Raw genomic sequence first — 13,125 nt, 5'->3', positions numbered from 1 at the left:
AGAATACACAACCACTCATAGAGCCCGACATAATTTTCATATTCAACAACCGACCCACCGCCCCGTCTTGTGCGTCCCATTTTGTTACACAAAACAAACCCCCCTCGAATCCCCCCCACCCCCCTCCCCAGCCTCTTGCTGGCGAGTACCAACTCTTTTTTTCATATAAATTTAAGAGTACCCAATTCATTTTTCCAGGGGCAATTTAGCGTGGCCAATCCACCTAACCTGCCCATCTTTGGGTTGTGGGGGCGAATCCCACGTAAAAAAGGGGGGTATGTGCAAATTCCACACAGACAGTGACCCAGAGCCGGGATCGAACCTAGGATCTCAAGTGCCGTGAGGCAGCGGGGCTAACCACTGCGCCGCCATGCTGCCCACGATTACCAACTCTTGAAGGTGATGAACAGCCTCCACCTCGAATAAAACCCCTCCTCCGACCCCCTGATGGCACACTTAATTTTCTCCAAATTTAGAAACTCCGACAGGTCTCCCATCCGCGCCGTCACCCGAGGGGGCTTCGAGACCACCACCCTAGAGAAATCCTCCTCTGTGCCATCAGGAGGCAAGGCCAACACATTGGCCTCTCTCCCTTCTTGCACTCACCGCTCGTCCGACACCCCAAACGTTGCTTCCCACAGGCTCCCTCCCCAATCTCACCCTCAGAGACAACCTTGTCCATCAATGAAGGGGATGGTAATGGTGGAAACACGGCTAACTCCTTTTGCATAAAGTTCCTAACCTGTAGATATCGGAACCCATTTCCCCCTCAGAAGCTGAATCTTTTCCACCCTCCCTCCCTAACAGATCCCCTAAACCTCTCTATAATACCTCCTCCTGTTCCCCCCCCCCCCCCCCCCCCCCCCCCCCCCCCCGGGCCGGGTTGGAGAATACCCGGGGGCGCAAATCCCTCCCCGCCGCCCCAACGCCAGCTGCCGTATTCTCCAGCGCCCCCGCCACCCCGGCAAACTTTTGGGCCCCCCGAGCAGCCGTCGGTTTATGGCCAGTCCCACCAGCGTGGATTAGACGTGGTCCCACATGGCGGGACCTGGCAGGTAAGTCGGCTGGGGCGGTCCTGGGGCAGACTAGCGCAGTCCCTTCGGCGCTGGCTGGCGGGGCATCAACCCCTCCGATGTCCACCTAGCCCCCGGAAGTGCGGAAAATTCCGCTACTTCCGGTCGGCCCGACGCCGGAGTTGTTCGCGCCGTTTTTGACGCCGGTGTCGGGCCATCGCGCCGATTTCGGGGAATCCCACCTCTGAACATCATCCTAGCCAGCCGGAACGGCAGTTTTTCCAGATCTCCTTCCTGTCCCTGAGAGCTCCCCGGGAACACCTCGCTCTTCCCAAAATTAAGCCTGCGCCCTGAAAAGGAGCCAAACCTACTCACCACCTCCATAATCCAACTCACACTGGACAGCGGGTCAGTCACATATAATAACAAATGATCCACGGAGCTGCATACCTTCCCTCTCGATACCCTTCTACTCCATCGATGTTCAGTTGTCAAAGTAAAAAGTAACGGAGGAAGTGGACAACCCTGCCTTGCCCCCTATACAAATGAAAGTACTCCGAGCTTAATGTGTTAGTGCGAACACTTGCTGCCGTGGCCCTGTACAGCAGTCTGATCCAGGAAATGAATCTGGGTCCAAACCCAAACCACCTCAATATCTTGAAAAGATACTCGCACTCTACCCAGTCGAACACTTTCTCCATGTCCTTGGAAATGATCATCTCCGACTCCGGATCTGATAGGGGCAGCACATTCATGGGGTACCCGGATGGGGTACCCGGACGACAATCAGGTCATGCGCGGATAAGCTGGCAGGGGTATTCGCAAACATCTTCAACCTCTCTTTACAATCTGAGGTCCCTATCTGCTTCAAGAAGACGACCGTCATCCCTGTATCAAAAAAAGCCAAGCAGCATGCCTTAATGACTATCCTCCAATGGCTCTGACATCCATCATCATGAAGTGCTTCGAAAGGTTAGTCATGGCACGAATCAACTCCAGCCTCCCGGATTGCCTTGATCCATTACAGTTTGCCTACCGCTACAACAGGTCCACAGCAGACACCATCTCCATGGCCCTGCACTCTACCCTGGAACACCTAGATAACAAAGACACCTATGTCAGACTCCTATTTATCGACTAGAACCTTCAACACTATCATTCCTATGAAACTCATCTCCAAACTCCGTGGCCTTGGCCTCGGCTCCTCCTTCTGCGACTGGATCCTGAACTTTCTAACCCACAGGCCACAATCAGTAAAGATAGGCAACAACACCTCCTCCACGATCATTCTCAACACCGGTGCCCCATAACGCTGTATCCTCAACCCCCTACTATACTCCTTGTACACGTATGACTATGTGGCCAAATTCCCCTCCAACTCGATTTTCAAATTTGCTGATGACACCACCGTAGTGGGTCGGATTTCAAACAATGACGAGACAGAGTACAGGAATGAGATAGAGAATCTGGTGAACTGGTGCGACGACAATAATCTCTCCCTCAATGTCAACAAAACGAAGGAGATTATGAACGACTTCAGGAAGTGTAGTGGAGAACGTGCCCCTGTCTACATTAATGCGAATGAAGTAGAAAGGATCGGGAGCTTCATGTTTTTAGGTGTCCAGATCACCAACAACCTGTCCTGGTTCCCCCATGCCGACACTATAGTTAAGAAAGCCCATCAACGACTCTACTTTCACAGAAGACTAAGGAAATTTGGCATGTCAGCTATGACCCACACCAACTTCTACAGATGCACCATAGAAAGCATTCTTTCTGGTTGTATCACAGCTTGGTATGGAGCCTGCTCTGCCCAAGACCAAGTGAATGTAGCCCAGTCCATCACGCAAACCAGCCTCCCATCCATTGACTCTATCTATAATTCCCGCTGCCTCAGAAAGGCAGCCAGCATAATTAAGGACCCCACGCACCGCGGACATATTCCCTTCCACCTCCTTCCGTCAGGAAAAAGATACCAAAGTTTGAGGTCACGCACCAACCGACTCAAGAACAGCTTCTTCCCCTCTGCCATCAGACTTTTGAATGGACCTACCTCGTATTAAGTTGATCTTTTCTCTAAACCTTGCTATAACTGTAACATTATATTCTGCAGTCTCTCTTTCCTTCCTTGTGTACGGTATGCATTGTTTGTACAGCATGCAAGAAACAATACTTTTCACTGTATACTAATACATGTGACAATAATAAATCAAATCAAATCAAAAATTCAATAACCGCCTTATGTTGGCTGACAATTGTCGGCCCTTCACAAACCGCATCTGATCCTCAGCTACTACCCCCCCCCCAGTAAGCAATCCTCCAAGCGCATTGCCAGCACCGTAGCCAATAACTTTGTGTCAGCACTTAACAGAGATATTTGGATTGGATTTGGATTTAGATTTATTGTCACGTGTACAAAGTATTGTTCTGTGTGCAGTCCAGACAGATCGTTCCATACATGAAAAATATAGGACATACGATAAATACATAAAGTAAATATATAGACATAGACATCAGGTGAAGCGCATGGAATATGGTACTACTCAGTAGAGAAGATGTGTGAAGAGATCAGTTCAGTCCATAAGAGGGTCGTTTAGGAGTCTGTGGGGAAGAAGCTGTTTTTGAACCTGTTAGTGCATGTTCTCAGACTTTTGTATCTCCTGCCCGATGGAAGAAGTCGGAAGAGTGAGTAAGCCGGGTGGGAGGGGTCTTTGATTATGCTGCCTGCTTTTCCCAGGCAGTGGGAGGTGTAGACAGAGTCAATGGATGGGAGGCAGGTTCGTGTGATGGACTGGGCTGTGTTTGCAACTCTCTGAAGTTTCTCACGATCTTGGGCCGAGCAGTTGCCATTCCAGGCTGTGATGCAGTCAGATAGGATGCTTTCTATAGTGCAGCTGTAAGAGTCAATGTGGACATGTCGAATGTCCTTATTTTCCTGAGGAAGTATAGGCGCTGTAGTGCTTTCTTGGTCGTAGCGTCGATGTGGGTGGACCAGGACAGATTGTTGGTGATGTGCACACCTGCGTGCATCCCTTCTCCACTCACACATCCACATAGTGCGGCGCATGGTCCGATATGACAATCGGCAATACTCCTATCCTAACACCCCCAGGTGCAGTGCCTTGTCCTCAATAAAAAAGTCAATGTGGGAGTAAACTCAGTGCATAGGCGAGAAAAAGGAGAAGTCCTTCTCTCTCGGATGCCTGAACCTCCAGGGATCCACCCTCCCATCTGTTCCATGAATCCCAGTAACTGCTTCGCTACCCCCCGATATCTTCAGGGATTTGGGGCACAACCTATTCAGCCTGGGGTTGAGCACACAGTTAAAATCCCCCCTCATAATCAAATCCAGGATTGCCACCAACACCTTCTTAATGAACTTGGTATCAGCCCAGTTAGGAGTGTACACATTCACTAACACCACAGGAATTCCCTCTAACTTTCCCACTCACCATCGCGTATATCCCAAACAACCCCCCCCCCCCCCCCCCCCCCCCCCCCGATCCCCCACTATGTTACCCAGCGAAAAAGCCACCCTCTTATTAATAAACACCGCCGCTCCCCTCATCTTTGTACTGAGTCGAGGAGGGCGGACGCCCTTGCCTTTGCCTCCCTGATCGCCCGCCGGTCAGCAGCACCACCCAAAGCTGCAGACTGGCTGTCCGACCTCTCGGAATCTCTCCAAATGGAGAAAATCAAATTCGCCATCTGAGGGTCAGACGACGGCTTCCACAGAACGTGGGAGCCATTCATGCAATTGTTCCGGGACCTGTTTGTGGCCAACGAACAAGAGGAAGAATAGTCGGGTGGCCAAGAATCAGGGGAAAATGGACGGGAATCGGGGGAAGGTAGCCGGGGGGGGGGGGGGGGGGGGCTACGGGTTCGTTATGGGGGTTTGTTCGCATGGTTTTATGCTTATTTATTTTTCTTGTTAATTTCTTGTTTTTGTATTGGAGGGGAGGGGTTACTGTTTTTCTCTGTTGTGATAAAATGTGTTGTTGAAAACTTGAATAAAAATAATTCCAAAAAAAAGGAAGGACAAAGCCGCAAGTGACAGTCTGATGGCAAGCTAAGGCCCAAAACCAAATTGTTAATAAATGCCTATAAACATGTGCCTCGGCCATATTGGGGAATGTAAAATATGTATGCCGGTTAAAGGGGACGGCCACAGTTGTTATTATGAAGATGCTTACCTGTAAATATACATGTTAATTTTTGTGTGTTTTTTATTCCTAATAATTTGTAATTTGCTGGATATAAAATATGAAAACTCAATAAAAAACATTTCCAAAAAAAAATCTTTGTACTGAGTCCCGAATGGAACACTTGTCACCCCCCCCCCCCCCCCCCCCCCCCCCCCCCCCACCCGTTCCTGAACCTCTATGGGACTGAATTGAGAAGCTCCCTTCCTTCAGATTTGAATTCAGGAATCAAATTTTTTTTAAAAATATCAATAATTTGCTTTAGCTTTTTCTATCCGCCTCTTTCCGAATACCATTTCTCTTTCCTCCTCTATTTTCCTTACTGTGCACGATTTGATTTGGAGTTACATTTTCAAACTTACAATTCCAACTTCGGGCTGTGTTATTCATCAATAATTCTTTAATCAGGTTGATTAAGGAGTTTTGAGTTGCCTGGCCTGCGCACAACGTCTGCACAGGGGACTGCACCAAAATGGATTTCTAATCACAGCAAGCTCCAGTGCAAAGGCCCATCGAACGTCTGTGGGAACGATTTAAGTGTCATGAATGGTTGTGACTGCAAAATCTGGGCCAATGCTTCTCCAAAACACTCTTACTCAACATTGTCAGCTTCCCTGGTTATGTACGATTTTCTTTCTGACTTCCGTTTCCTCACTGAAAACCCACTTGAAAGGGCCTGTGATATCTTTCATGCAACGTTCATTCACTGGATTTTGTCTCTGGATGATTGATGTCATTATTGCCAAGTCTATTTGGTTTTGGAGTCCCCCCCCCCACTCCGAACACCTTGCCCTGCCACATGTAACTTCCTGTTCCCCAGTGAAGGCACCACTCAAGACATCCTGATTTCAGATTTTCGCGGAGTTTTCTAAATGGTTACTCGCTCCCACCAGCAACAACACAGCCGTTATGGCAGAGTGCGGCAGGACCACAATCAGGAACTTAACATGCAGTGGTTTCCCTGGGCAAACTAATTACCATGTGCAACTGCTAGGCTACCCAAGGTCAGTCAGTCATTTCCAAACAGAACAAAACACCCCAGAAAGCTGTGTGGCAGTGGGAGAATAACATTGCTTTGGAAGTATGTATTTTGCAACATCACTCGTTGACAGTTGCCACAGTGCAATACTGAACAGCTCAACTCTCAAGTTGCTGCAAAACTCAGAATTGGGTTACGCCTTCCTGCATTTCTTTGGCGTATAAACTCGTGGATCAACTGACACGCCAACAAGCTCAGATGGAAAAGCAGTGGGTGCCATTTCGGTATCAATGTGCGTAAACGTTAAAACCCATGTAGTATCAGCCTTTCAAGAGAAATTCTCTCTCATGTTAAGAAACGACCTGGAGCTCACCACAAGGTGTTGCATCATCAGCACCACCGGCATCCTGCAGCAAAGGGCAAAAGTAATCATAGCAGGAATTTCAAACTCAATCTTCACCTCCCACCTTTGGTATTAGCGCTAATAAAACCGACGGTAGAGAAAAAAAACAAGGTGACTCGTTCCACAGTTCTGAAGTTGATCAACAGGAAAACAAAATGCTCCACCGGACAATGTCCCCACCCGCCCCTCCGAATCAGCGCTCCACTCTTGGGCTGGCATCCCGCGCAGGCTATTTGAAATGGGTGGGGAGACACGAGGGCGTTGCAACTTAATTGGCACCAAGGATGGAATGCTGGGAATTAAGAAACCCTCCTCGGGACATCCCGAAAAGACTTTTGATTCCCCTTCGGTGCGCTTGGCTTTACACCTCATAGCAATACATTCACATTTAGCTTCACATCACCTGCGGGTTTAGTTTTTTTTTATAAAAACTCTTTCACACGAAGTTCACTGAGGATTGCACAATATTTGGAACCAATCACTGCTCCCCAGACAGTGAATGAGTGGCAGCTTAGGCCAGCATTGGCCGCTCCTCGAGAAGGTACCGCTGAGCTGCCATTATGAAATACTGTAGTCCCGGAGGTGTAGGCACACCCACAGTGCTGTTAGAGTGGGAGTTCCACGATTTTGACCCGGCGATAATGAAGGAAACGCCGATATTTTTCCAAGTCAGGATGGTGTGTGGCTTGAAGAGGATTTTGCAGGTGTCAGTGTTCTCATGCATCTGCTGCCCGTGACACTCAGTGATTTGGCCTCCACAGCCTTCTGCGGCAGTTCCACCGATTCACCACCCTCTGGCTGAAGAAATTCCTCCTCATCCTTGTTTTAAAGGATCGTCTCTTTAGTCTGAGATGGTGTTCTCTGGTTCTAGTTTTTCCTACAAGTGGAAACATCCTCTCCATGTCATGTGGAATTTGTTTGGAACAAAGTATCTTTAAAAAAATGATTAAGTAGCTGAAGATATTTGGGCCTTGGACATTACCCCGAGGAACTCCTGCAGCAACTTCCTGAGTTTAAGATGATTGACCTCCAACAACCACAACCATTTTCCTTTGTGCTATGACTCCAACTAATGGAGAGCTCCACTTGCACCCCTGCCACATCTTCCCCACCAATTCCCACTGACTTCAATTTTGCTTGTTAGAATTTTTTTCAAACAAACTTTTACTGAGTATGCAACGTAACAAGATACTAACACTCCTAAACAGGTACAGAAAAAGAGTCACGCAAGAGAGCTGAATGAGAAATGTACTCACAGGTGGTATGTTGCTATTAATCCACGTTGGGTTGGGCTTTATTTCATCCCACATAATCAATCCCCTTGCCAGAGTCTGAGGAAAGAATCAGAAATATAATGGGCATAGCAAACAAAAGGTTTTTGGTTAGCTGTCTTAAGAGGTTTGCACGTGGCCTCAGGTGTCTGATTTTGTCTGGGAACACTTGTGTGATGTGACTTGTGTCAATTGTGGGAGACGCATTTAGATAAAGAGATAATAGTTGGAAATAGTCAGGAAATATTTCAAATGGGAGGCATGTGTCCGGCAAATATAATAGAATTAGTTGAGAGGGTAATGATCAGGAGATACTGGAAAGATAGCGGATGTCATGTGCACCCAGACTTTACAGCAAATGGCAGAACCGTAAAGAGCATTGACATGCTGAGGCATCAGGGCGTACAGGTCCACAGATCACTGAAAGTGGCAACGCAGGTGGATAAGGTAGTTAAGAAGGCATAGGGGCAGCACGGTGGCGCAGTGGATTAACCCTGCTACCTCACGGCGCGAGGTCCCAGGTTCGATCCTGGCTCTGGGTCACTGTGTGGAGTTTGCACATTCTCCCAGTGTTTCCCAGTGGGTCTCACCCCCACAACCCAAAGATATGCAGGCGAGGTGGATTGGCTACGCTAAATTGCCCCCCAATTGGAAAAAATGAATTGGGTACTCTAAATTTTAGGGAGAGTATCAAATTGAAGGAAAAAGCATACAAAGTGGCAAAGATTAGTAGGAGACGAGAGGGCTGGGAAATCTTTAGGGGGCAACAGAAAGCTACTAAAAAAGCTATAAAGAAGAATAAGATAGATTAAGAGTAAATTTGCTCAGAATATAAAAACAGACAGTAAAACAAAAAAGAGTGGCTAAGGTAAATATTGGTCCTTCAGAGGATGAGAAGGGAGATTTAATAATGGGAGATGAGGAAATGGCTGAGGAACTGAACAGGTTTTTTGGGTCGGTCTCCACACTGGAAGACACAAATAACATGCCAGTGACTGATAGAAATGAGGCTATGACAGGTGAGGACCTCGAGATGATTGTTATCACTAAGGAAGTAGTGATGGGCAAGCTAATGGGGCTAAAGGTAGACAAGTCTCCTGGCCCTGATGGAATGCATCCCAGAGTGCTGAAAGAGATGGCTAGGGAAATTGCAAATGCAGTCGTGATAATTTACCAAAATTCACTAGACTCTGGGGTGGTCCCGGTGGATTGGAAATTAGCAAACATGACACCACTGTTTAAAAAAGAAGGTAGGCAGAAAGCAGGTAATTATAGGCCAGTTAGCTTAACTTCGGTAGTAGGGAAGATGCTGGAATCTATCATCAAGGAAGAAATAGCGAGGCATCTGGATAGAAATTGTCCCATTGGGCAGACGCAGCATGGGTTCATAAAGGGCAGGTCGTGCCTAACTAATTTAGTGGAATTTTTTGAGGACATTACCAGTGCAGTAGATAACGGGGAACCAATGGATGTGGTATATCTGGATTTCCAGAAAGCTTTTGACAAGGTACGACACAAAATATTGCTGCATCAGATAAAGATGCATGGCACAAAGGGTAAAGTAGTAGCATGGATAGAGGATTGGTTAATTAATTGAAAGCAAAGAGTGGGGATTAATGGGTGTTTCTCTGGTTGGCAATCAGTAGCTAGTGGTGTCCCTCAGGGTTCAGTGTTGGGCCCACAATTGTTCACAATTTACATAGATGATTTGGAGTTGGGGACCAAGTGCAATGTGTCCAAGTTTGTAGATGACACTAAGATGAATAGTAAAGCAAAAAGTGCACAGGATACCGGAAGTCTGCAGAGGGATTTGGATGGGTTCAGTGAATGGGTTCAGTATGGCAGATGGAATACAATGTTGACAAATGTGAGGTTATCCATTTTGGTAAGAGTAATAGCAAACGGGAATATTATTTAAATAATAAAATATTAAAACATGCCGCTGTGCAGAGAGACCTGGGTGTGCTCGTGCATGAGTCGCAAAAAGCTGGTTTACAGGTGCAACAGGCGATTAAGAAGGCAAATGGAATTTTGTCCTTCATTGCTAGAGGGATGGAGTTTAAGACAAGGGAGGTTATGCTGCAATTGTATAAGGTGTTAGTGAGGCCACACCTGGAGTATTGTGCTCAGTTTTGGTCTCCTTACCTGAGAAAGGACGTACTGGCGCTGGAGGGTGTGCAGAGGAGATTCACTAGGTCAATCCCAGAGTTGAAGGGGTTGGATTATGAGGAGAGGTTGAGTAGACTGGGACTGTACTCATTGAAATTTAGAAGGATGCGAGGGGGGGGGGGGGGATCTTATAGAAACGTACAAAATTATGAAGGGAATAGATAGGATAGATGCGAGCAGGTTGTTTCCACTGGCGGGTGAAAGCAGAACTAGGGGGCATAGCCTCAAAATAAGGGGAAGTAGATTTAGGACTGATCTTAGGAGGAACTTCTTCACCCAAAGGGTTGTGAATCTATGGAATTCCTTGCCCAGTGAAGCAGTTGAGGCTCCTTCATTAAATGTTTTTACGATACAGACAGATAGTTTTTTGAAGAATAAAGGGATTAAGGGTTTCAGGCCGGAAAGTGGAGCTGAGTCCAAAAAAGATCAGCCATGATCTCATTGAATGGTGGAGCAGGCTCGAGGGGCCAGATGGCCTACTCCTGCTCCTAGTTCTTATGTTCTAAATTGATATTAAAAAAAAGGCAAACAGCATGCTTGTCTTCATCGGCCGGGGCATTGAGAATAAAAATTGCCAAATCATGCTGCAGCTTTATAGAACCTTAGTTAGGCCTCACTTGGAATATAGTGTTCAATTCTGGTCACACTACCAGAAGGATGTGGAGGTTTTGAAGATGGTACAGAAGAGGTTTACCAGGATATTGCCTGGTATGGGCGGCATTGACTATAAGGAGAGGTTGGATAAACTCGGTTTGTTCTCACTGGAACGACAGAGATTGAGGGGTGACCTGATAAGTTACAAATTTATGAGGGGCATGGACAAAGTGGATAGTCAGAAGCTTTTTCCCAGGGTGAATGAGTCAAATAGTAGGGGGACATAGGTTTAAGGTGCAAGGGGGAAAGTTTAGAGGAGATGTGCGAGGAAGTTTATTTTACACAAAGGGTAATGTGTGCCTGGAACTCGCTGCTGGAAGAGGTGGTGGAAGCATGTACGATAGTGACTTTTAAGGGGCATCTTGATAAATACATGAATAGGATGGGAATAGAGGGATACGGGCCCCGGAAGTGTAGAAAGGGTTAAGTTAGACGGTCGGCGCAGGCTTGGAGATCGAAGGGTTTATTCCTGTGCTGTACTTTTCTTTGTTCTTCAGTAATCTCCCACATGGCAGTGTATCAAAGACAACGCCACAGAAGATTAAGGGGAACGGAATTAGGGGGAGGACAGAAGTCTTAGCCGTCATGTTACAAGAAAACAGAGTAGAAATTAAGGGTCCAATTTTTTTTCCCCCCAGAGTGGTTGAAACTGGGTAGTAGTTTTCCGTGGGGTTGTTATGGGCCACCTCTGTCCACTTTGCATACCAGTTATTTGGATGTAGACCTGAAGAAAGTGGTGCGAAGATTTGCAGATATAATAATAATATATCAAAATAGGAGGAGCGTTCTTTGGCATCCCTAATGAAGCTGCAAAGAGATAATGAAATGAGGAAAATCAGCTTTCATGTGGCAGATGGAATTCTATATGAGCATCTGTGTGATGAAGCACTTTGCATTAAAAATAGTAGCATTATGCGCTGAATGAAGGTACATTCAGAGCCAATGGAGAGCAGTGGGATTTGGGGGCACATTACAGGTAGCATCTCAGGTCGATGAGTTGTCTAAAAATAAACCGTGGAGTTCTTAAGTTTTTCCCTCAACAAGTAGGAAATATTAAAGGTGTGAGGTGAGTAGGAGTCCATGTAAAATCTAAAGAGCCTGACTTTGTGTAACAGGGCATGTTATGTGACTGCCATTAGTCAGTCTTGCACTTGCTTAGGTTTCACAGTTGGTGCTCGTCACGTTGTTGAAAAACATGAGCCGTTAACAGTGCAGTGAGGGAAGCAACTGTGCACCTTTATAGTCAGATTGAAAGATTGTGACGTTAACAACACAAGGACGAAGAAGTGTAAATTCAGAGCAGATGATTTTAATGAAAATCTGGTTCTGAAAGGGAAATAAAGACAAAGTATGGTGAGAGAAAAAGCGTGACAGAAACGAAAGGGCCATTTTACATTTTTAAAAACATTTTAAAAATCTCCAACTACAATTAAAACCTGAAGGAGTGAGACCTGACATATGAAATAGTTAATTTTCAGTGCCAGAGTTGCTCTTTGGCAGTAATTAATAAATATCATTAAAAGTGCACTTAGATTGGGGAAGACACGAGGCCTAATTTTTGTGGTGAGTTCAGTTTGTATCGACTGCACAAATACAGCAACCTGACACCATTCAATGCATTTTAACGATGATGCCCTTTTCGTAAAACTAACCACGATATGGAGATGCCGGTGCTGGACTGCGGTGGGCACAGTGGGCAGTCCCACAACACCAGGTTAAAGTCTAACAGGTTTATTTGAAATCACTAGCTTAAGGAGCGCTGCTCCTTCATCAGGTGAAGTGGAGGCAGGTTCATAATCACAGCAGAGCAACACATCTCAGACAGCAACTTTTAATGCTAAAGTTTAACCATGTATTTGCCCCTGGCCTGAAGTTACTGCATCACTGGGGCAGAAGCAACAGTGAATACCATGAGACTCACTGTCAGCTTGACAAGAAAATATGGGCCAATAATATCTCGATTAGAGAACTGTGCGCAGGTCTGTGCTATAGGGCAGGTATTGAGACATCGGAGAAGGCACAATGCAGATGTTGCTTAGTATAAGGAGATACAAATAAGAAAATAGATTTGAAAAATCAGACCTCTTATGCTGGCACATATCAGTGATAATGAAAGTGCGTAAAAATATAAAAGGTGGGACAAAATAGATAGAGGCACCCTAGTCCAGCACGGCATCTCCATATTGTGGTCATAGAATTCATAGAATTTACAGTGCAGAAGGAGGCCATTCGGCCCATTGAGTTTGCACCGGCTCTTGGAAAGGGCACCCTACCCAAGCCCACACCTCCACCCTATTCCAGCAGAGGGCAGCAGAGCAGAGCTACTGATCAGCTGTTCTGGGGAAATTTGCATACGTGCAGTGCGGTCAGCCTAAGTTGAAGGTGAACCTGCGAAGAAGACCCAAGGAGTTTGAATAAAGGCAAGCAACCAGCA

At 46.4% G+C, this 13,125-nt stretch overlaps 1 protein-coding gene across 1 annotated transcript in view; it reads right to left on the bottom strand.

Moving 5' to 3' along the window:
- Window positions 1-13,125, bottom strand: part of anapc1 (anaphase promoting complex subunit 1) — a 309,365-nt gene that overhangs the window by 128,946 nt on the left and 167,294 nt on the right. The window contains exon 34 of the mRNA XM_038799110.1: window positions 7,854-7,928. Coding sequence (XP_038655038.1) covers window positions 7,854-7,928 — 75 coding nt within the window. The remainder of the gene's footprint in view (window positions 1-7,853; window positions 7,929-13,125) is intronic.

This window comes from Scyliorhinus canicula, chromosome 6 (assembly GCF_902713615.1).
Source record: "Scyliorhinus canicula chromosome 6, sScyCan1.1, whole genome shotgun sequence".
Classification (NCBI taxonomy): domain Eukaryota; kingdom Metazoa; phylum Chordata; class Chondrichthyes; order Carcharhiniformes; family Scyliorhinidae; genus Scyliorhinus; species Scyliorhinus canicula.
Note: the sequence above shows the minus strand (reverse complement) of the source record. Positions and strands in the feature narration are given on the sequence as shown.